General features: G+C 34.9%; 1 protein-coding gene across 9 annotated transcripts; it reads right to left on the reverse strand.

The window, feature by feature from the left end:
* Window positions 315–15,203, reverse strand: LOC107639627 (regulatory-associated protein of TOR 1). Of its 9 annotated transcripts, none has more exons than XM_016343179.2 (24): window positions 14,498–15,202; window positions 13,165–13,267; window positions 12,294–12,376; window positions 12,056–12,214; window positions 8,168–8,284; window positions 7,880–8,037; window positions 7,172–7,326; window positions 6,925–7,069; window positions 6,762–6,840; window positions 6,488–6,589; window positions 6,091–6,174; window positions 5,888–5,998; window positions 5,131–5,487; window positions 4,847–5,030; window positions 4,105–4,677; window positions 3,620–3,949; window positions 3,398–3,512; window positions 2,839–2,963; window positions 2,610–2,755; window positions 2,414–2,515; window positions 2,059–2,079; window positions 1,603–1,688; window positions 1,353–1,437; window positions 315–1,222 (listed from the first exon to the last, which is right to left on the reverse strand). In XM_016343179.2, exons 1-24 carry the CDS (start codon window positions 14,840–14,842, stop codon window positions 884–886), a joined length of 4,104 nt encoding a protein of 1,367 aa, XP_016198665.1. In that variant the 5' UTR covers window positions 14,843–15,202; the 3' UTR covers window positions 315–883. The 9 variants fall into 9 exon arrangements, 7 of the variants coding, with proteins under 7 accessions (XP_016198665.1, XP_016198669.1, XP_016198666.1 ...); XM_016343183.2 differs by having other exon boundaries at window positions 13,107–13,267; window positions 14,498–14,528; XM_016343181.2 differs by having other exon boundaries at window positions 897–1,222; window positions 1,590–1,688; window positions 14,498–15,203.

Consider the following 24,393-nt stretch of genomic DNA (forward strand, 5'->3'; position numbering starts at 1 on the left):
TATCAATTCAAACTCGATCATTAACACCTCAGTAAGTTGATCTTTAAAAGCTTAAACTGAATTGAAATTTGACACATTTGACTCGTTGGTTGGTAAGCTGATTTGGTTACAAAACAATAAACAAAAATCTATTATCTATTGTGTAATGACACGCTATTAGATTACTTATAGTCATACCGTAATGTTACTAGATGAAAATTAGATTAGACTGTCGATTCTCTACGCAGTGTAAACAGTGAGATTTTGGGTACTAGAGGATGCCAACATGGAAGCTAAAAATTCTGAAATTTTAGTCTCGTACTAAAACAGCACACTGGCTCAAACTTGAATGAAATTATACCATGGCAAGGTTTCCCCCAATTCAAAGATTATATTTGAGTGAATATGCCTCAGTTCTCAGCAGTCAAACCACCCACATCTGTCAGCAAACTAAATTACATATTCTGCCAACAAATTTACAAATTAAAGGCGGATTGGGATATAACACAACATTGGAATGGAAAATAATAATAAACAAAATTATTTACACACATTTACGAAGATCATATTATTTGACAAAGCCTCCAATAAATACGCATGATTACTCCCAGTCAGGTGCAGCCCTTCTAACATGGAGGCTAATGAATGAGTTGCATACACTACCAGCAATTCAGCAGAAATTCACCTTACCAGTATGTTTCAGATTTATTCACAGCGGCAATGAAGCGTAGTAACAGGATTTAATTACCCAACCACCAAACTGTCTCATTGGCCGACGTATTGCATGATCATCCAACAGCAAGAAATAAGCATGGCTTTCCTTAGACATGTATCATGCATTCTTCTGAGCTGGAGACAACCAATGAAATCAAGAGAAAGGGGGTGAGGGACAACAACTGTAGATTCATCTTGCTTGAGTGTTTTCATCAGCATAGATACAGACACATGCATCTGCAGTACCAGCAGCAAGCAAGACTTGGTATGGGTGAAAATTAAGGCAGCTGACAGACCCAATTTTCTGAGCCATAAGGGTAGGATAGTATCGAATAGTGCCTAGTTGATCTCCTTCAAGGCTGAAAACTTTAATAAGTTGCTTGGCTGAGCTACTGGCAATGATTGGAGCATGTCTATGTACAGCTAAAGCTGTGAGTGACCCCCGGTGAGCTTCAATGGTAAGATAGGCGCTATTATGATTTCTTATATCAAGGAATTGAATATCTCCTGCCTGAGAAGCACTAACAATCTAAAGAGGAACACAAATACAATATAATTTCATCATCCTTTTCATATCAAATCCATAGATTGTTATTGAATTCCTACCAAGACGGACATTATATGAAAAAGAAAGCAAAAATTAGTAAAGATCATCTTACCTTTCCTGGGTCTAGTCCAGGTTGAAAGCCAATCCCCACCACCTTTTCTACTCTCTGTGTATGTGGCCGTAATCCACAGATAAGCCTAAGAAGCAACATTGTCAGTAGCCATAGTTAGAAAAACAGTAACCATAGTCAGATTTATGCAAGATTGCAGTGATTATATAGCTGATAAATGACAATGTTGCTCAATTCAATTTCATCAACTAAGCAGATCAAAACTTGGAAGAAATTCATCGGAGATGCATACATTTCAGGTGTCCTGATGTCATAAAGTCTAACAGAACCATCTACAAAACCAGCCGCCAACTGTCCCCCATGAACTTGAGATGCAGCCTGAAATATAAGTAATAATACATATATCAGGGGAGAAAATCATTTTTAAGGAGCTCATATCTACATCATCTCTATCAATAGAATTGGATAAAACAAACACAATCGGGAAGGAAAACCCCATCAAAAAGTCCAAAGAACCAGACGCAGAGCCAACTGAGCAATTCATATATAAGCATTCAACTCGGATCTTTCTAAGCCACCTCTAAAACCATAAACAGCTAGAGAATGAAAAATATATAATAATTAATAAACTATGTGAGAGCATACAACAAAAATTCCAAGGTTATTAGTTTTTCATAGACCAACATCATTAAACATACCATCAAATCCACTCCCAAAAGTCAGAAATGTTTAATGAAAAAATGATCACCCTGAGACAATCAGTTCGTAACTGTCATCCATAATAGCCAGTTCGCCATGCATGCAAAAGCAAAAGTATGACATCAGAGATTGGGAGAATTCAACTATAGAGACAGTAAAGATGAGGTCAACTGCATAAAGGTAATTTGAATAAGGATCGTTGTTACCAGGAAAAAAATAAAAAATAATGAGCAGAGTTAAAAACATATGATTACCATTCCCAACATAATAGGAAGTTTTACCCCAGAATAACACTTGGTAATTCTTTAATAGGACAATCCATGGGCTTAGTTGGCATGCCAAAACTAACTTGACAACTAAATAGTTACCAAGGCAAACTAAACTATGCACTGAATGAGGCTTACCAATGCTGAGATACTGCGATCCGATGATGAAGGTATAGGATTAACAAGCTGTTCTTTATCAAGATCCCAGGCCATAATTGATGATATCTCACCCGATGCATACTGGTAAAAATGTACATCAATGGATAGAACTGACATCACAAGATAAAAGAACTTGGAAGTATTATTTCAGGACAGTGATGATCAAAGAATATACCAGATAACCACTCTGTTGTTGCCAATCAACAACTGCATTGACACTCCTGACACCAGGTTTATGACCATGAATTGAAGAGAATGCAGTTACAAGTTTCTGTTTGCCTTTCAGAGTATAATCCTTCCAGATCCGAATGTTTCCATCAGCTGTCATGAGATTTACCTAAAATTTAATATTCTGCCAATAATTTGAGAAAGAAGGTATCATGGCAAACTGTAGAGAAAATTACATGAAGCAGCAAGAAGTAAGCTATCATCCAGCTCATTCATTAGGCAGAGCTTAGAGATTCCCTTGTCTGGAAAGTCATGGTTGTCAAAACTGTTTAGTAGTGTTGCCTCTTCATGGTTCCATATTCTGTGAAATAAACCAAAAACAAAAAAAGAAAGTCAAAAATAAAATTCAAATTTTCATAATATGATGACTAACAATAAAATCATGAAAACCACATAAATATTCTGTCCTGAGTGCTGACAAACAAACTAAAACACTCTTAATGCCTGTAAAATAATGTTAACACTTTTTGTTGTTTAGTTGCCCAAGTCTCTATTTATAAACGTCAGTTGGTCTTTATGAGGTCCACCCGCCATATAGCTAAACAGATATCGGGAAATATTTACTCTTACCAACATCCTACTGCTACAATCCTTAGTCCTGTAAATCAATCAACGTAACTCCCAACATTTCCTATGCAGAAACATCCATCTTGCTCATCTAAAGTCATCCCCAGCTTCTAAATACCCTTATTACTCTCCACTTAACTAATAACGGTACTAATACACTCCACATACCTAATTCGTTCATTCCCATCAGCAGCTATCACAACAGGAGAAAAAGGTTGCATCAACACCATTTGTGTGCCTCTTGTGTCCCATTTAGCTATTGGATTTGTTAGCCTGCTAACAGCTGAAAACATAAAATGTCACAAAGTTCTTAACCAGAATATATGAAGAACCTGTACCAAAAGAAAATCATAATAACATAAATAAATAATCGGAAGAAAGAGAACAAACCAGAGTGCTGGCATTTTGTGATGTGCACCAATGCAAATTTTTCTTTCTTTTCTCTCCCAGCTATTATGGCTTCACTGTCATCCCCAGCCATTAACAGCGGTTTGGAGAAGTGCCCACAACTCCAATTATATATAATTGACTGTGGCAGAAGGCTGTGATCCGATGTACCAGTAGCCCCACCAGAACCTAAAAGAGGATCAGCTAAACCTGAGTCTGGAGAATTCATCAGATGGGGCCTAAATTCCAATGAAAATACTCTACGGATTCCTGATAAGTAATTTAGACGAGGTGGGCTAACTGGAGGAGTTCTGGAGGTTAGAGGTGAGCGACCTGCCAAAGATGCATTCAATAATAAACAAACAAGTCGAAACATACTTTAGTGGGAATTATCACAAAATTCAAATTGGTGAACATTACTGAAATGCTTTTACAATTAACCTACATGATTAACATTAATAATCAAATTAAACAGAAAGGAAGATTACCTCCATTCATATCAAACCAAGAAGAGGAACGAGCCAATCCTGTAGCTTCACCAGTAGACTTAAATGGCTTTGCTACCACTTGTTCAATACCTATTATGGAAAGTACCCGTCGACCAAGGTTTGCAATCCGCGGAGATGGATCTTTTGCTAAGGTACACATAGCATGAACACATTGTGAATACAATGCATTGTCCAAGGGTTTTTGGCCACCATGGTTAACAACTCCATTGCTAAAACCATCATTCAGTATTCCTGAATCGGAATGATGAGATGAATCATCAGACAATGGGGACCCATGCATTATTCCAGAACCAGCGAGAGGACGGCTAGAAGAGCCACACCGATCTCGAACCACTGAAGAATTATCATTTCCAACCCTCAAAGGACCAATTTGAGATGAAACAATACTTCCACGAGGCATATGTTGGTTCTGGGTAGGATATCCACCAATTGAATCTTTTATGTTGGCCAATGAAGGTATCGAATTCAGGAAAGAATTAGTCTGTGGTTTCCAGTATGCAGCAGCAATAGATTTCAGGTGCTTGTTATGGCCAAATGCGAAGCGAGCTAATGCTGACAGTTGAGAGAGAAAAAAAAAGTTAGATATCTTGACTGACCCAACTATATATATTGATTTCTTTTTTTTTTTCCCCTTTTTGTGTGTGTGTTTGGGGTGGGGGGAGATGAAATTCCAGGATTTTGTTTGAAATATCAACGTGAATTCAGATGTTTATTCACCTACCCGCAGCTACCTCTGCCCTCACCAATGGACTCCCATCTGATGCAACACTCAACATACTCTTCACTATACTAACTTCAGCCCTAAATTTGTCATCATCATCACATTCTCCATCTCCTACACCCGCACATGAATCAAATCCGACATTGAGAAGGGTGCCAAGCGCAAAAACAGCAGATGCCCTAACCTGAGGAACAAGAGAAAACCATGACTTGGTTATTTAATTAAAATATACAAAGATATAGTCATCCCATAAATAGAAACAGAGCTAACAGACGGTAGTAGACCTCTGGCTGGGGTTCAGACAGTAGAGGAGCAAATACAATAGTAGCACCATGCAGCAAACCCATCGCCTGTGCCTCCGTAAAGTCTTCCCACAGTTTCCCCAAACACAGGCAAAGCCACTGAAGGAGAAGGGGTTCAGTTTGTGAATCATTAGGAGATGAAGAACTCTGAAGATGCTCTAAGCAGACATGGATCAAGCCAGCTTCAATACAAGCTTCTTGACCTCGTCGATGACCATCCACAATAACAGCCAAAATAAAAGCAGCCATCGCACGTTGCTCTGGATATGCTTCAATGCTATCAAGAAACTTAATAAAATAGTTATGACCTCCATCCTTTACTAAATCAACCTGGCATGACTGCAACCCCACAATAGATCATTACCCAAAGAGAATTATAGGAATAATAGGTTTCTCCTACATAGGGATCTTTCGATAGGGTATTGAATAATAATACAACTAAATAATATAGGCTATATAGTTCCCATATCTCTGTTTGCTCTTTTCATTATCTTCTACTTTTGTCTAGAGCCATATCTAAGGCAATAAGTACATAAAAATAACATTGTTTATATACCACAATAACTACAGTACAAGTGGTCAAACATCAACATCCCCAAATTTCAACAGAAGTGATGTAATAAGCGAAACTCGTCTACCAACTCATGCATAACAGAGGAAGTGCATATTTTTGTGATAAAAATAATTTTAAAAAAATGGCATTCACTTGAAGATGACAACCCATCTCCTCCAAAAGTACCTTGTCAAGTGCCAGAATCTTTGTCCATATGAATACGAGAATCTGGCGTAGTTCTGGTCTTGTTGTTTGTAACAGCTTTAAAACATAAGGAAATATTCCAACAGACAATGCCTTCATATAACAAAATTGATATCATGTCAGAATATGATTTTTGTTTTAGAAATAGGAACAACTAAGAGCTGATGAATTGAGAAAAACATTACCAGATCTACAGCCCATGGCCCCATATCAAGGAACCTTCCAAGGAGTACTAAAGCACGAAATCGATGGCTTTGACTAAGTAAAACCTGAAATCAGAACATAGCTACTTAAAGAAAAAGAATGACCACTGAACACTATCAACAAAGAGCACTTAAGTTCTATCCACATATATTTGATAATTGACATCGAATTTCCAATGGCGGAATCAAAGCCTAGAATTATCATATGTTGTTTGCATTGGAATTACCAGTAAGTAGCTTAATGTTTAACCCCACCACAACCACTTAAGGAACAGGGCCTGACAGCTGATTTGCAAAAAGCATGCAACCTATATAACAAAAGTATCAGGAACCAATCTGATGGTTCCAATTGTAACAAAAATCAAGACATGTGACACACCTGAACAACTATAGGCAACTGCTCTGGTGGTTTCTTATGTTCAGAACCATGGTCAAGCCATACCTCAAATGCTGTCAACTGATCACCAAAAAATGTGCTGGGCTGAAAAAGTACAACAACATGCTTCACAGGTAAGCTCCTCTTATACATAATCTTTAGTATCAGTGTATTATTAACAATGATTTTCAAACCACAATACCAGAACCAATTTCTTTATTATAAACAATTTCTTAAAGAAACTTCGTATTAGCCATATAAGAAAAGACCTGCATACCTGGAATTCAGCATTAGGATTGCCAACTAACGAGGGAAGTTGTGAAAGGCAGAGCTCAGCGGCCATGTCCCATGCATCCCTGCAGTGTAGGAAAACAACACCAATTGAAAATAGATGTAGTTATCACCTATTTTAAAATCATAATAATAATCACCAACAATACCACATATGATGTTGATGGGTTGGGGGCAAATTTGGGTGAGACACAGGAGAACAATTTGCAGATCGCATAATTCTCTCAGCAAGTAGAAAATTTCGAAAGAGACTTGCAACAAGCAAATCCTGTCTGAACAGTCTTTGAAAAAGATCTGTAGCATAAAATCAAATATCATTTAATTGATACCAAATAAAATTGCTTGCTAAACGAATCAAAAAGATACAGCTCAGCAATTTTAAGTCCAGTAACCTACCATGAGAAAGAACATTCCAGGCAATTGTGCCAGTTACTGCCGTAAAGATCCAATTCAATTCACCTAAAAGTGTCTTTCGGTCATTGGGACGGCCAGGGATCTGATCTATAAGTGAATAATCAAGTGATCCACGAAATAATGAACGTGTGCAAAACCTGGAAACAAGGTACATCACAGAAATTACTAATGGCCAGTTTACTAAGAAACATACACTTATCACTGCTCAGAAATAATACGAAATAAAGACTTTTACTATAAGGAAGCAGAATTAAACATAAAATCAACAGGGAAAAAGGAAACCATATTTATCACAATGGTCACTTTCTAACACCATGGCTGCAGTAAACATGTAGTCCGGCATCAGGTAATCAGTTCACCGGCAAAAATACCATAGAGTAATCAATCATGTTTTTTAAAAAGTTAATAATAACAATGTATTCTTTTTCAATTAAAGAAAATGACAATAATGACTGTGCAACCATGAAACATCCATAAAGCAACTATAAAAATGTACACAGTAGGTTAGTAAGGGAATGAAGGAGGGATCAATATGGGAGGTGTACTAACTAGAAAGATTAGGCAAATCAATGTATTATTTAAAAGTCCATGCATAATGTGTTTACGTATATACTATAAACTATACACTATATCTTAAATATCAAACAATTTAAAGATGAAAAACTAAGCGGGAATTGAGAGAAGCTTCACCATCGTAATGCCATCTTTATAGGTGTTGTAAGGCAAGATGTAAACACATCAGCTGGGAACTCTGCACTTTGAGGCAAAGTCTCATGCGATTCACATGCTGCAAGCAGAATGCAATCCCATGTGGACCCAGAGGAATTAGAAGCATTCCATTCATGTAGCTTACAAACAAGAAGTTCAGCATCCACAATTTGGCAGTCCAGATTACAAAATGTCAAATAATTTTCCTTATATTGGCACCTTACTTTATACGGTAACTAATAAACATCATTTTAAGTGCAATGTAAATACCTCAATGAAGGAATTAACTATCATCCCAGCAGCAGAGCAATCAAAAACATAAATTGATGGGGTCTTCAGCCAGGAATTGAGGTCACTGATGGGTAAAGGGATATACTGTGTATAACTCTGCAATATTTTGATTAACAATGAGAATAAGAATGTCATGAAGTTCTTTCATTACTATGATTCAATAGTATTTTAAAGGCTTTTTAACTATTTTGAACCTACATATAGCAGTCAGGGAATTAAGCTAATCAATACTCTCTGACAAATAATAATTTAGATCCCGTTAGGACCAATTTAACTATTTTAAACTATAGTATAGCAGTCAGGGAGTTAAGCTAATCAACATTCTCTGATAGATAAAAATTTGGGTCCTGTTTGGCAAATTATTAGAGTAAAATTGATCTCGCTGATAATTATTGCCACCTATATTACTCACATCTCTTCCTAGCCCTCACAGTTATGTTCTTTTTGTCAAATTATCTGAGAAAACTATGATGCATTAGTACAAAGATTGAAATTTGTTAGAAACAAACAAAATATAATCTGTAGATATCAACAGTATCAGTTATGATTTGATATTCATATTTACCTTTATTTCATGATTATTTCCTTATTTGATTAGGATTAGGATTCCCCTATTACTATAGTTAGGAACAGTGTCTTACCTCTTGTAGGATATAACACACCCAAAAAATAAAACATATCTTCACTCTTCTATCTCCTATCTAATACCCACACTGTAAATATAGTATAAAAGCCTATCCTATGGTTGTTAATGAATAATGAGTCACCAACAGATATCTAGTCCTATAAAATTTATGCTCCAAATGTCTAGTGATGGGCTTGAATACATCCTGCCGAGAGCTATGGCTATCATAGGCTTTCTAAAACATAGCCTGATCAAATATGGCATCAAGGCAGTATACCAATACCATCCTGTAGGACATGTGACATTACTTTTCTTTACCAAGTTCATATACAACAACAACAACAACAACAAAGCCGTCCCACTAAGTGGGGTCGACTAAACTAGGGCTGGCAATGGGTAGGGTAGAGTAGGGTAGGGTTTAGACTCTCTACCCTAACCCTACCCGCGGGTTGAAAATTTTCTTAAAATTCTACCCTACCCTACCCACGTGTTGAAAATCTCTCAATCCTAACCCTACCGCACCCTAAAGTTCTAAACCCTATCCTACTCGACCCTACCCGCAGAAAAAAAAAAAATTCAAATAAATATAAAATTCAACCATTCCAAATTTCATACATATTAATAAAATAGAAAATAAAAAACTAAGTTCAAATTAAAATTAAAAACAATAAAATCTTAAGAAATCCAACATAAAATTACAAATAATATGATCATCAACTAGCTTAGTAATTATTTCAAGTTTTTATAAGAAGATTGTGAGTACAAGACTCACTTTCTTCACTACATACACAACTTTTACATATATATTATATAATATATTAAGGATGCGAGGGACAGAAGACTCTTCCGAGTCTTGGTCGGTTATGCACAAGAGAAGAAGATCAAAACTTTGACTACTATCGGAGGATCCGAGACTTCGAGGTAAAAGAAGCTCTAAAGCAGATGAAAAATGGCAGGGCAGTGGACCTGATAATATCCCGATTCAGGTTTGGAAGGGTCTTGGAGAAAAAGGCATCAACTGGTTAACCAAGTTTTTTAATGAGATTTTAAGGTCAAAGAAGATGCCTGATGAGTGGAGAAAGAACACCTTGGTACCTATCTACAAGAATAAGGGGGATATACAAAATTGCGGAAACTATAGAGGGATCAAGCTTATGAGTCATACCATGAAGTTATGGGAAAGGGTGATAGAACGGAGGTTGAGAAAAGAGACCCAAGTAACAGAAAACCAATTTGGATTTATGCCAGGCAGATCTACCACCAAAGCGATATACCTTTTAAGAAGGATGATTGAGAAGTATCGTAGTAATAAAAGGATCTACATATGGTGTTTATTGATTTGGAAAAAGCGTATGATAGAGTACCAAAGGAGGTCTTATGGAAGGTTTTAGAAAAGAGGAGAGTAAGAATTGCATATATTCGTGCAATTAAAGACATGTATGATGAGACCACAACTAGTATGAAAACTCAAGGTAGTGTGACAGAAGAATTTCCTATTGGTATAGGATTACATCAGAGATCATCCTTAAGTCCATACCTTTTTACATTAGTCTTGAAAGTACTCACAGAGCACATCTAAGAGCCTGTACCATGGTGCATGCTTTTTGCCGATGATATCGTCCTTATGGAAGAGTCAAAGGAAAACCTAAATAAGAAGTTGAAATTATGGAGAGAAACTCTAGAAGTGTATGATCTACGCATAAGCCGTAGCAAGACGGAATATATGGAATGTAAGTTCAGTCTGAGAAGGGAAAACCCTAATATAGAGGTGAAGATTGGAGAAAGACTACAAAAAGTTAAAAGTTTTAAGTATCTTGGGTGCATCATATAGGATAATGGAGAGATTCAACATGATGTAAATCATAGGATCCAAGCAGGTTGGTTAAAATGGCGGAGTGCATCTAGTTTTATATGCGACAAAAAAGTACCTTTAAAACTTAAAGGTAAATTCTATCGCACCGCTATAAGACCGGCTATGTTTTATGGTACGGAGTGTTGGGCGGCTAAAGGAGAGTACGAACATAAGCTGAGTGTGGCAGAGATGAAGATGTTGAGATGGATGAGTGGTCATATGCGATTGGATAAAATAAAGAACGAAGATATAAGGGAGAGAGTTGGAGTAGCACCCATTGTGGAAAAGATGGTTGAATCGCATCTCAGGTGATTTGGACATGTGAAAAGAAGACCGATAAAACATCCAGTCAGGAGGGTGGATGAGATGGAAGATGGACAAGAGGCGAAAGGCAGAAGAAGACCTAAGAATACCATCCATGAGGTGGTCAAACGAGATCTACATGTAAACGGTCTCTCTGTAGACATGATACATGACAGAGCACAATGGTGTCATTTGATTCATGTAGCCGACCCCACTTAGTGGGACAAGGCTTTGCTGTTGTTGTTTGTTTGTATTAAGGATGCGAATAGGGTAGGGTAGGATATACCTTAAACCCGTACCCTACCCTACCCGAACGGGTTGGTCCAGGTTAGGTATCCGCGGGTAGGGTATATATTGTCAGCCCTAGACTAAACGCATCAAACGACGTTATTTAGCTTTATCATATATCATGTTGTTTACATGTAGATCTCATTTGACTACCTCATGGATAGTCTTCCTAGATCTTCCTTTGCCTTCCACCCTTGTCCATCTTCCATCTCATCCACTCTCCTGACTAGGTGCTCTATAACCTCTTGATTGTTTTCGGCTAACTATATTGTCAGTCCTATTGGTCCTTAAAGTTTTCATGTCATCATACCAGCAATCTCTCGTCAACATATTGTCTTTTGGCAGTCCCAACTAGCCTCATTTCATCTTCAACAACTCGGCCTATTCTCCATCGTATTTTATATCATTAAGGGTCAAATTGTAACAATCTTAAAGCTTAATGAACTTTAGTTTGAGGAGTGCTAGAAATTATCAAAGAATATTAGCAATGACCTCATACAATCTCATATTTACCTTTATTTCATGATTAATTCCTTATTTGATTAGGATTAGCATCTTGCCTATTTTAATACCATATCAATACATTTCATATTCACATCCTTTCTATTCTTTCTTCTTTCTCTTCTACTTAAAACCCACAATAATAATACCAACAACTAAGCCTTGTCCTACCGTGTGGTGTTGGGTACATAGATCAAATGAAACCTAATACCTTATCGTATATTATTTCTATATATAAACCAATTATATTTGATTTATCACATGAATAGCTGACTTTAAGAACTAAATGGAAGATCACCTTATTGAAGACCCAAATTTCACCGTTAGCAGTTGGCTTTGGCACACCATGCCCATTGTAATGAAATAAAACTCTTTCTGACTTTGCATATCTACGACATGAAGTGCAAAGCTTCTTCACCTCATCCACTGTAGGATCAAGTTGATACTTGTAGCGGGCCTGTTAGCATGCCCACAAGGTTAACTAAAAATCAATTCCAAAAAGATAGTGTGAGGATGACAAGATTAAGATATTCAACCTTTGGTTGCCATCTTTCATATTGGCTGCTCAAATTTTTTCCAATTGACTCCAATGCCTTTTGCGGTGCCATAGAAAAGGGATCTGTTGAAATCAGAAAGGTAAACATTCAGAAAATGTCCAGCTTAAGAAATTTATCTGTCTCGTTAAGAGAGCTGCAACTAACTTAATTTTTATGCTGGGCATCAGAAAGTGTGATACCAGAAGTTGAATAAAATAGTTACAAGTATGAATTATAGAGTCAATCCATAGGAAATAAGTGCAGAGTACATAAGAATCTGCTTTATCACCCAAACTGCATTTACATTGGTTTGCAGTTTGGACGTATCAGCAATTAGAAATTTCAAACTTCAAGAAACAAGTAACATTTAAGGACATAATATAAGTGTATAACATTACTTTGAAGGAACTAACAGCTACTTCCCAACGTCAACTGAAAATAAAATTACAAAAAAAAAAAAAAGGCCAAAAAAATGGGCATCAGAAAGTGTGATACCAGAAGTTGAATAAAATAGTTACAAGTATGAATTATAGAGTCAATCCATAGGAAATAAGTGCAGAGTACATAAGAATCTGCTTTATCACCCAAACTGCATTTACATTGGTTTGCAGTTTGGACGTATCAGCAATTAGAAATTTCAAACTTCAAGAAACAAGTAACATTTAAGGACATAATATAAGTGTATAACATTACTTTGAAGGAACTAACAGCTACTTCCCAACGTCAACTGAAAATAAAATTACAAAAATAAAAATAAAAAAAAGTCAAAAATATCAAATCAGGAAGTTATTTAGAGCACAAAAGTTTGCAAACCCTGGAAGACAATTTTTTGTAGCAAATGAGATCAAAGAGGAGGTAACAAGACAGAGACCTATCCAGCACTCCATTCTGGCACACGGAGATATCTTTATTACATCTGGTGGATCAACACTAATGTTTAAACATAATACTAGAGCTACACATCCAGTCTTCATCTGCACCACAAAATTAGGACTTAAATCAAAAGCATGCCTCACATTGAAACATAAAATATGACATGTCAACATCATTCAGAAGCAGGGAGACACTCTAGAAGAAACTTTATTCTAATTACAAGGAGAGACAAGTTAAATATCAGTGCAGAAACCAAGGATAAAACAAGACCAAGAAAAAGAAACTTCTGTTGAAAAGTTGACTACTACTTTCTTTTTTATGTTCTTTTTTTATTTAAAAAATAAAAGAATTTCATTAAGATAAGAAAGAGAAGATACGAAGAATTGGAGGCAAACACATCCTCCAAACCAAAAGGAAACAAAGAAAGCCAAATTAGTGAACTGTGCCTTTCCAATCTCTCAACATGTCTGAGAGGGCAAGTCCTCTGAAGAGACAATATGCTTTACACCATATAGATGCATGATGACAAATTCTATCCAATACAACAAATCCCCCTGAAATTCTATCATTAAAAGTGTGTGAATTGTGCTCCAGAGAAATAATCCAGATACTGGCATTCAGTCATTTTCTCATTTTCTCATTGCCAGAGAAAGAATTGATCCTAAAGAAATAAAAGGAAATCATTTTCTCATTGCCTCGGCTGAGAAAAATTGCTTCAATCATGCAATTCCAGACAGATTTACCAAATCTAGGTTCGGTAAAATAGGAACACCAGAAGTGCCACTACGATGTTCATTCAGAGTTAGTTAGTGAAGCTTCGTCAATACACATATTGCGTTCTTAGTATTATCACCATTTCCCAGATCATTTTAATTTGAAATCCACCAAACTATCACACACACTAGAGAATAAAACAAGAAGTTGATAACCATTCATATATTTAAATTTTAAAAACAAAAAGGTACAAAGCTCTAGAGCTCTATTTATATATGCCACTTTGAACTTCACTTTTTGCACCTTAGATGATCCAAACACTTCTTTGACAAAAATCGCATACATTCACAAGTCTATTACATCCACACAAATACCATCCGCCTAAGAAAGGAAAAAACTTCGAACTTTCTAATACATATTGCACGTGACCCTAAATTAACACTACTTTCATTCATATCCAAATTATCATTGTCAAATTGTTAAATCGCCAATCCACCACAGCATAACGCAGAAAACAATGGAAAAAGAACACAAATCAAAGGAACAACAACAAATTGCAATTTGCAACCACTGCATACTGAACTCCAAATTTAAAATTAAAGAAAATGCAAGCTTACTCTGTCTTTGGGCCGCCATTTCGACACAAGGCCACTCTCCGACGGTCCAACGGGGACGGCAGCCTCAAAGGCCTCATGCCGGAGCTCGCAGAGGACGACAGTCTGCGGCAAGTACGCCAAGCTAGTGGCAGCGGCGTTACCGCCGTAGCTGGCACTGGTGCTGGTGGTGGCAGTAGCAGTTCCCGACTCGGAATCCCTACGCTGAGAAGCGAAATCGGTGTCTTCATATGCGGCAGCGGCGGCGACGGATGAAGAGGAGGCGGCGCAATCGTCGGCGAGGTGGTTGGGGAGGAGTAGGACGGGGGATTGGGAAAAGCGAGAGGCCATTGAATCTCCCAATGCCATCCAAATCTCGAGAGAGCTCAGAAGCGATCATTCATTTCGTTTCAGTGTGAAAATGAAGGGATCCAAAGAGGGGAATAAAGAAACAAACAAACCCTAGGGTTTTTGAGCTGAATAGAAATAATAAGAAGAATATGAAAAAGAAAAAGAAGAAGAAGATGACTAAGATGACGATGATGATGGTTGGGATGGTGATGATGAAGGTGGTGCTGTGGGGTTGTGTTAGGGGAGGGAAGCAATAACATAAAACAGTGGCGGCACTCTTTTCTTTGTTTCTGTGTCTCACGAACCGGGGAACGGTAATTGTCAATTGGTGATTGTCAATGGAAAACCAACGCAAATGGATGCCTACTGTGAAGTATGAACTATCTTAAGACTACAATGGTATAAATAAATGGAAAATGGTTAGGGGAAAAAAAAACTTTGGAATTTGGATCATTATTAAAACTTTTAAAATTCTATCGGACAAAAATAAAAAGAAAATTTTTATAAGAATCACAACCGAAAATAGATATTTTATAAGAATTTTAAACTTATGTCAATCTGGAACAAAAGAGTAATCAATTTTTAAATTGACAACTTTTTTATTTTAGGTGAATCATGTCAAATTGATTCTAAAATAATGAATACTTTTATATTAACAACTTTTTGTTTTAGGTGAATCATGTCAAATTGATTCCAAAATAATAAATATTTTTATATTAGCAACTTTCAGTTTTAGGTGAGTCATGTCAAATTAATTGTTAATCATAAATAATGCACGTTTTTCATATGTTATTTGACAAAATTTTTAATTTATTCGTTTAAATTTTCTTGATTTTTAGTGAATCTGCAATTTTGTAACTAACAAAATGTTATGAAATATACTCTTATAGATAATTTTAAAATATTACAAGTGTAAATTGAGATAATTTAATGATATTAAAAAATTTTAAAATATTAGAGTAAAATGTATATTATCCCAAAACAATTATTCACTTAATTTTTCAATTATACATTTTCTCAGGTTAAATACTTGGGGAAAAAATAACAACATTACTGCCACATAAGAACACATAATTAATGAGGACAATTAGAAAACTAACTATTTATTAGCTGATCAATCAATTTTTTAAAATTTTATTTTTAATTCATATCAGCATCCAAATAAATATATGAAACCACATACTATAATAATATCAAAAATTCTACTTAAAAAAACATGAGAGTGGAACAGAATATCCAAAACAAAAAACATGTTACAATCATTTATTTTAGATAAAACTTTTAAAATTAAAAAATCTTAAACTTAAAATACATACAAAAAAAATCCAAAATCTAAAATAAAAAATATTCAAAACATATTTAAAAAAACATAAAAAAATATTTACCGTTAAACATCTAAAATACAAATTTAGACAACATACATATAAAAAAAAAGCATGTCAAAAGTGATGAAGTAGAGTCGGAGAGCGAAGGGAGAGCTCATGTTATCGGCTTCAGCTTATTCGACTTTGTTATTTTTTATTTTTTTCGATGTATTTTTTAATTTTGATCTTTTTATTGTCTTTGTATTCTTCGTTTTCTTTTATCGTTTTATTTTTCATTTTTTATCTTTTCTGTATTATTCGTTTTCTTTTATCTTCTTTGCCATATTCATTGTCTTTGTCTTCTTCATTTCTTTTTTTTTTTTCAATATAAAAACACGTTCTTCATGCTCACTAGATTTTGGAATAGAGGATTGATGGTGGTACAAGTTGGAACGGTTAGTTTTGACAAATATGGTGTTTGGTGGTGTTGTTGTTGAAGCCAATAGTTTTGTTGGAAGTGTCCCAACTCCCCACTACCTGTTTTGGTTTCTCTCTTTTCATGTTCAGCATTCCTACATTTAACTGCTACCTCTCCTGTGTTTTATTGTCTGTATAAGAATAATTGAAAGATCGACTTCTTCATCTTGCTTCCTAGACTTTCATTTGTGAATGTTTTTGCAGCATCTAATATATTATTATTTTGGCCCCACTCCTTTTTTTCACTTTTAAAGTAGAAAATTCTTTAATGAGCTAGGTTGATAGGAATTTTTTCTTTGTGTAGGTTAGTGAATTGTTTGTCTTTTATGAAGAGGTAAATTTCTTTTCATCTTTATTGATAACTCTCATACCTACCTAATCTATTTTCACATCTTATCCTCGTTAATATTTTTATTAATAGAATCTCCCACAAGAGAGAATGACAGTTATTTGCACCATGACCTAATTTAGTACAGTAAGTGCAAAAAGTTCCAATTTTTTCATAATGAATGCCAATCTCTATGGTTTCTTAGTCGGGTATATTCATTCTGAGGCTGTCTTTAATTCATTTATTAGCTGACCATCTTCACACATGAAAAACATAATTATTGGAAAGTCATAGGGATCCCCTCTCAATTTTTAACACATCAAATTTGATATCAAAGAATAATTAAAACTAATTCCCTCCTTTTCTATCGTTCTGAATCCCTCAAGATGTCTCTAAATTATCTAAACTACATTATCAATGGTTCTTAGAGAGAAAGATTTACTTTCAGCAATCCCAAAGTTAAATATGCAATAAACTTAACTTTCTCTTTTCTCATTAGTTGATAAGTAGTTTGCAGGATCGCCAACTTGGATTAAGCATGCATAAAATATCTTAAATTTTTCCGTGCTGTTAATACATTTCCATGGCAACTTTTTTGTCTGCCTTATGTAAAGCTGGTGCTATATATATATATATACATGTTTGTGTGACAAGGTCGTGTAGAACGTATATACACTACAGAGGCCATTTCAGATGGCAATGGTTAATGTTTCAAATAATGCAACCCATATATTTGATCGTGTGGTAGACATCAACCCGTCTAAACTAGAATGGTCCGTGGTGGTTGGCGTTGTCCGAATGTACGAGGTTCCGAGCCAGTAGAATCCAAATGAAGTTTTTAGCATCGAGATGATCCTTCAGAATAAACGGGTAAGTGTATCGTGTATTGATATCATTATTCTTTTAGTGTGATGAAGCCTATGGGTTTATTAATGTTTTTATTATATTTTTCTTACTTTGTTTTTGTGCCATTGGCTTTTGTTCATAGGGTGATCGGATCCATTGTATGTACCGAGGAACAGCATTGTGATATTTAGGAGTGTTATCTACGAGCATGAAATATATTCCATGAAGAACTTTATTATGCAAGGCTATGGAAAGTCAGGGAGGACTACACCTCACAAATATAAACCAAATTTTTATATGAAAACATCTGTGTCTAGACTCACCCCTGACACATTTCTTTTCAATCTGTTTCGATTCACAAAGTATGAAGAAATTGAGTCAATGGCTTCGGTAGTCGCTCAAAACCACCTGATCGGTTGGTATTGGGGCTTTCATTCTAAGTTGTTATGGTTGCTTTAATTCTTGGTCACCTTGATTTTGAGTGAAGAGTTAGTGATTATTAGACTATCTTTTCAATGTCTTATGTAGATTGCATTGGTCATGTGGTAGCTAAAGAAGATGCAAGAGATTTGATAACCAAAATTCGGCAACACACTAAACGCATGGTGGTTTATTTGAAGGATTTAGAGTTTGTTTTCTAGAGACTCCGTTTGTTGTTGAATCAATTTTGAATAAATTATTCTTATGGGATTATAATTTATTCTATATCAGATGTTTGTGTGTGACTTTAGTGGTGTGCTTATTCATGCATTCTGTCTATGTTTTTAGAAGAAATAAGATGAAGTATACTCTATTTGGCAACTTTGTTAATGAAGTGGTTACATTTCTACATAGGCCAGATTGTGAGCCAATAGTTATGATCGCTCAGCTTTTTAAACCATATGTGTATTTGAATGATGTTAACATCCAAAATAGTTTTGATCCTTCTCGAGTATATTGTAATGCTGACTTTCCTGCTATTATTAGTTTTAAAAAGAGGTATGCAAACATGATACATAGTGAAGGACCCATTTCTTTAGTTTTCTGTCTTTAAATATGCATAATTTTTTTTACCAAAAATTGTGCTATGTGATGTTCAATATTTGTGTTATGTAGTTTACTTGAGCAAGGTGATCTAGCTTCTCAAAGAATCAATCTAATTGAGTTAGGGCCAACCTTCTATGTCTGATGAAATATCCCGGGGAACAATTCCAATCAAGTCAATGAAAGAAATTCTCAACTTGGATCACGTGAGCTTTTTCGTTCAGTTTTTGAGTTTAAACATTCCTTTATTTTATGTAATCTGTTGATGGAAAGACGTTATGTTGTTTTTAATGATTAGGAAACATCCTGTTGGGTTGTTGGTACCATAATTTCTGTCGATGTGTGTTTGAAGTATTGGTTCTATGTATCGTGCAACACATGTCCCAGAAAAGTGCAGCCAAATAATGATCGCTATTGGTGTGACCATTGTAGAAAGGTGGGGTTTATTAATGGCATTTTCAGGTAATTAGATGACAATGGGGATGTATTAATGTGTATTTATTTAGCATCTGTCACAATACAGCTTGGTGTTCCTAATTTCCATTAAAATTGTGTTATGTGCTTATAGATATCGCCTTGCTGTCATCCTTATTGATGGTACTGGTTTTATTAAGGTGACCTTATAGAATTCAGAAGCCAAAGCTATTGTTGGAAAATAAGCCAATGAAATACATGATCCGAGTGTAAGTTTTTGTGATTAATAATATTTTCAATTATCGGCAGGAGCTGTCTCTAAGTTGTTAATTGCCAAAACACAGGACACATACCTAGGGAGTTCGTATCCGAAAGCTTTTGATGTCATTATTGAGAGGAAGTATTTGTTTAAATTGTCTGTGACGTCTTAGAATATCAGGTCGGTTGACCAGGCTTACAATGTAGTTAAGATAAGTGATGATGAGTTGCTGATAGGTCTTTATTGGACGGAATCTTCGACATTCGTTAATATTGGGGTATCCTCACATTTCGTTTAACATGCTTTGTTTGTTAACATATTACCTACTTTTGTTGCTTACAAGTAGTATGTTTTGGTGGTTTAGGGAGGGGTTCAGAGTTTTTCTACCACTTTGGGTGGTGGTTCTCATGACGGGGATCATAGTTTTTGCACTACTTTAGGTGGTACCTGCCAATTGGAAACTGAATCAGAAGCAAATAGGTTGGGTTTATATGTCTGTCGAAGGATAGAAAGCAATTAAACATTGCCCAAAAGTTAATTTATAAGATGTTATGTTTTGGAATGCCTTACTTTTTTGGTGCACGCAGGACTCCCCAACTAAAAGCAAATGTGAAAGTGTCCACGCCACTCCCGCTAAATCGGTGGTCGGTGAGGTCGTTGAGAATGCTGACATGGTAGGGATATGTACTCTAGATGGTCAATGTTTCAGCAACAAGACATTCAGGAGAAATGTTGGAAAGTGGAAGCTAGAGTATTCTTGGTTTTAGTTATTTGCATAAGGGTGAAATGATGAATTAATGTCTTAAAACTAATGTTAAATATATTATATTACGTGTTGTTGCTTTAGTAGTGTAATGTCAAGTGTCGTGAGTTCTAATTAGATAGGGGTTGACTCATGAAGGTAGGTATATATATATATATATATATATATGAGTAAAGTATCGTTTTTGTCCCCAACGTTTGGGATAAGCCTCAAAGTTGTCCCTAACGTTTCAATCGTCCTATTTAAGTCCCTAACGTTTTAAAATTGACTCAATGTTGTCCTGCCGTTAGGGATCCGTTAACAGAATTGACGGTGGGACAAAATTGAGACGATTTTAAAATGTTAGGGACTTAAATAGGACGAAAACATTAGGGACAAAAAAGATACATAAAAATAAATTTTAATTTAATTTTATCTTTCAATAATATTAATTTTTTACCGTACATAGTATTCAATTATTTTCTAATTACATCTAAATAAATTACGCTTAATCACATTACTTTCATTTTAAATAAATTTATTTTTTTATAATTTTATAGAATTTTGATATATTAGAGACAAAAGGTATAATTTATATTTTATTGTATATATATATTTTATTTCTATGTATCATTTTTGTCCCCAACGTTTTCGTCCTATTTAAGTCCATAACGTTTCAAAATCGTCTCAATTTTGTCCCGCCGTCAATTCTGTTAACGGATCCCTAACGACAGGACAACATTGAGTCAATTTTGAAACGTTAGGAACTTTAATAGGATGATTGAAACGTTAGGGACAACTTTAGAATTTACCCAAAACGTTGGGGACAAAAACAATACTTTACTCTCTATATATATAAGATTAATATGAAATTTGTTTGCTTATTTTAGTTGTTGCTTTGTTTGAAAATTGTTTTCTCAACGAATGCATAACCATGGTGTGATTTAGAATATTGATGACTATTTGTAACTATACTTTGGTTAGTTTTTAAATAAATATATGGTTATACGAGAAAATAAAGGATTGCAATTAAAGTAGAACTAAGAGTCAATTATAATACAACGTGGTTGTATTAAAAATTATTTGAACAAGCTTTTTTTTATATACATAGTTCACTAAGGTTGAAATACTTTTAAAGAGGAATCTACCAAGTATATATTACGTGAAGTATTATCATAAGGGTTGTTTTCCTTGCTAATATTTCATGGAAGATCCATCCTGTGGGTTTCATCACAACTTGACAATATTTTTGAACAAAATATGAAATGCTACACAGCCAAAACCCTAGTTATCATTCATAATAGTAGACAATATTTTATATCAGTTGATGACTCTAGCTCAAAAGATACATCATTATATCAGGGGTTAGTTCATAGAAAACAATCTTTTGGCAAGACTTGCAAAAGTTCTACACCTTCGAATACCTTTAAATGTTTATTTCAATTCGCAAATTACGTTCGCAGACTATCCTAAAGGCTAGAAGATCTTTTGGTTTCAGCACATGAGCCTTGCGAAAATTATGCCATCCCAATCCAAACCTGATATCAAAAGGATTAGTAGGGCTTTGATGGGCTTAGAACAGGAAAGTGTTCCCCCGTGGCGAAGGGGGACCTATCATAGTCCAAATGGTGCCATCTCCTAAAAGGTCTTCAGTATTTATGTGAAGTCCAGTGGCATATACTACGGGCTTCATTCCAAAATAAAATTATAAGTCTAATTGCTAACAAGTTAAATTAAGTGAACCATACAAGATAGACTGATATTAGTGTTGTGTAATTTTACCAATCTTCTGGCTTTCATGTCATTAGGCTGAAATTCTTTGGAGTATGGAAAAATCATGTCTCTAAAATAGAACACCAAATTTGAACACAATGTAATTGTCAGATAATTGATTTTTAGGATTGTATTTGTTGAAAGGAATAACATGTGCCAACTTGTGCAAGTAAAAGGTATCAAATACGGATTAAGAATCATGTTACCTCATGTGATTATTCATTTACAAAAGATCAGTTGTGTTAGGGCTTGCTACTTCTTCAACATCTGTTGACTGATTAGAATCATCGCTAATTGTGGTCATTTTAGATTGTTCATCCTCTTATGAGTACTTTAGATTGAAATTCACTTCAATTTGATCAAGTGTGTGAGAGGTCAGTTAGTCTCTCACATAGAAATTTGGGTTTGGTGTCAAGGCTAACTCAAAATTCATCATATCCCAAGGAAAAGATAAAAGAGACCAAATCCTACATACCAAGACTTAATTGTTATATCTCTTTTTGAATGATAAAAGGCTATAAATGTGTCTTCTTCTATAACTCTATTCATATGATTACTGGCTAACTGTACCTTCTGACAGTTGTCACAATGATCAATTGCAAAACATATATTAATAAATTCGTTGTCATATGTTGTTAAGAAGTGTTTGAGAAAATGCCTCTCACCCTAACATTATATGAACATATTTTAGTTGCGGTGGAAACTCAAATTTAAGTCTATTTAACATAAAATTACAAAAAAATGTACTTACCTTTCCTTTTACGAGACAAAACTTGATCATTCTGTCGTTATCTAAAGGCTAGCTATTCATTGTTGCTATAAATCTTCTGTGTTATAAAAAAGGTAAACAATATTAGATTGTATTATTTGATTTAGTAAGTACCTTTTTTTACAAAAGGTAATCCGATTGCCAGGAAGATGCACGAATTGAGTTTTGAAACAAATTCTCTTTGTGGTAAGGTAACATGCTTTTCGATTTATACCCATAGAACAAATATTCAAACATAATAAAAATATTCAAATACTAGTAACCCACTTTGTAGTATAAACCTCTGAAAAAACACAAAACCCCAGGCCGTGAAAATACTCTTGAAATCTTAGTTCAACTCTGATTGACGGATTTATAATTGAATCTAGACGAATAATTTTCACCTAGGAGATTCAACAACAAAACTATTGTTGGGTAGAATATGCGATTTCTGTCAAGTTGAATATATCACACATCGATTTTTAAGGAACACACATGCATGTGTGGAATAGCATACAATGAAGAATATAGAATGATGAGAGTAATTTGATTGAAGTTTTTGTACCTGTTAATGTCATCCCTAAAGGTAGAAATAGCCATGTCTTTGCTTCGGCTCCTCTTTTGAAATTGGTATTTGGAGGGTTGACAAGTAGAGAGCTGGTAGGGGTTTTTATTTCCGAAATCAAGAAAAGAACAAAGTAACGCTTTTAGGACAAGGAGTAGAGCACGAGGCTCACATTGTATAAAATAATCTGTAAAGGCCCAGGACATCACAATAAGAAAAAAAAAGATTTAAAAATTAAAAAAGCAAAGGATATGTACGGATAAGGGAATAAATATGTGTAACTTATGGAAAAAACTGTATAGTGATGTTTTCAAAATTTCATAGTAGGGATGAAAATTAAAAGTGGTTGAGTCGCAGCGAAGAACACAAGCATAGCGAAGAGCAATCAGCGAGCAGCGACGACGGTCCTTAGAAACAGAGGAGCAATGCAGCGGGCTTGAAGGCGTGGTATTAATGCAACCTTCGGTGGAGTCCGGCGGTGGCAACTGATACTAGGCCGATCGGCGAGACGACGTGGCTGATGAGAAAGACGGCGCAGCTCGAAGGACATCTAGGAAATAGAGTTGCTCAAGACCACTGAAGAAGAAGAATACGTTGGAAGGGGATCCATTTTCTTTTTGGATGTAGTTTGGGGGGGCTGGGCCTATTTGGTCATGAGAATAAGGTTAAAGTCTTTGGACTTGGTAGGTTTATATGTTTGGCATATATCTATTTTTTATTTTATTTTTTTATCTATCCATCAATCTATATATAATTTTGATGTGTTTATTTTTATCAATTTATAATTAATATCTTATTCTATTTTTGTTTTCATTTAAATTTATTATAATTTTCTTCCTAATAACAACTTACTGGTTATGTAGTATATTTTGATGGCTTTAATTTTAAACTCAATAGAATAAATAAATTTTATAGTATTATTAATTTAAAGTTTTTTTGTTAAAAAATAATAATTAGATAGACTAAAATAATTATAAAATATTTATATCTTTTTATTTGATGAGAATATAGTGTCATTATTTATATTTGTATAACGTAATATTTGATAAGAATATTTATTTATATTTTTAATTTGGATGATACTCTAAAA

The sequence above is a fragment of the Arachis ipaensis genome, chromosome B04 (genome assembly GCF_000816755.2).
Source record: "Arachis ipaensis cultivar K30076 chromosome B04, Araip1.1, whole genome shotgun sequence".
In the NCBI taxonomy this organism is placed as follows: domain Eukaryota; kingdom Viridiplantae; phylum Streptophyta; class Magnoliopsida; order Fabales; family Fabaceae; genus Arachis; species Arachis ipaensis.

Excerpts from the sequence above, each read along its gene's own strand:
- LOC107639627 (XM_016343179.2), bottom strand. The coding sequence starts at position 14,842 with ATGGCATTGGGAGATTCAATGGCCTCTCGCTTTTCCCAATCCCCCGTC. Across the intron at positions 12,377-13,164 it reads CAGAATGGAGTGCTGGATAG|ATCCCTTTTCTATGGCACCG; the intron begins GTCTCTGTCTTG and ends TGATTTCAACAG. Across the intron at positions 1,223-1,352 it reads CTGGACTAGACCCAGGAAAG|ATTGTTAGTGCTTCTCAGGC; the intron begins GTAAGATGATCT and ends GTTCCTCTTTAG.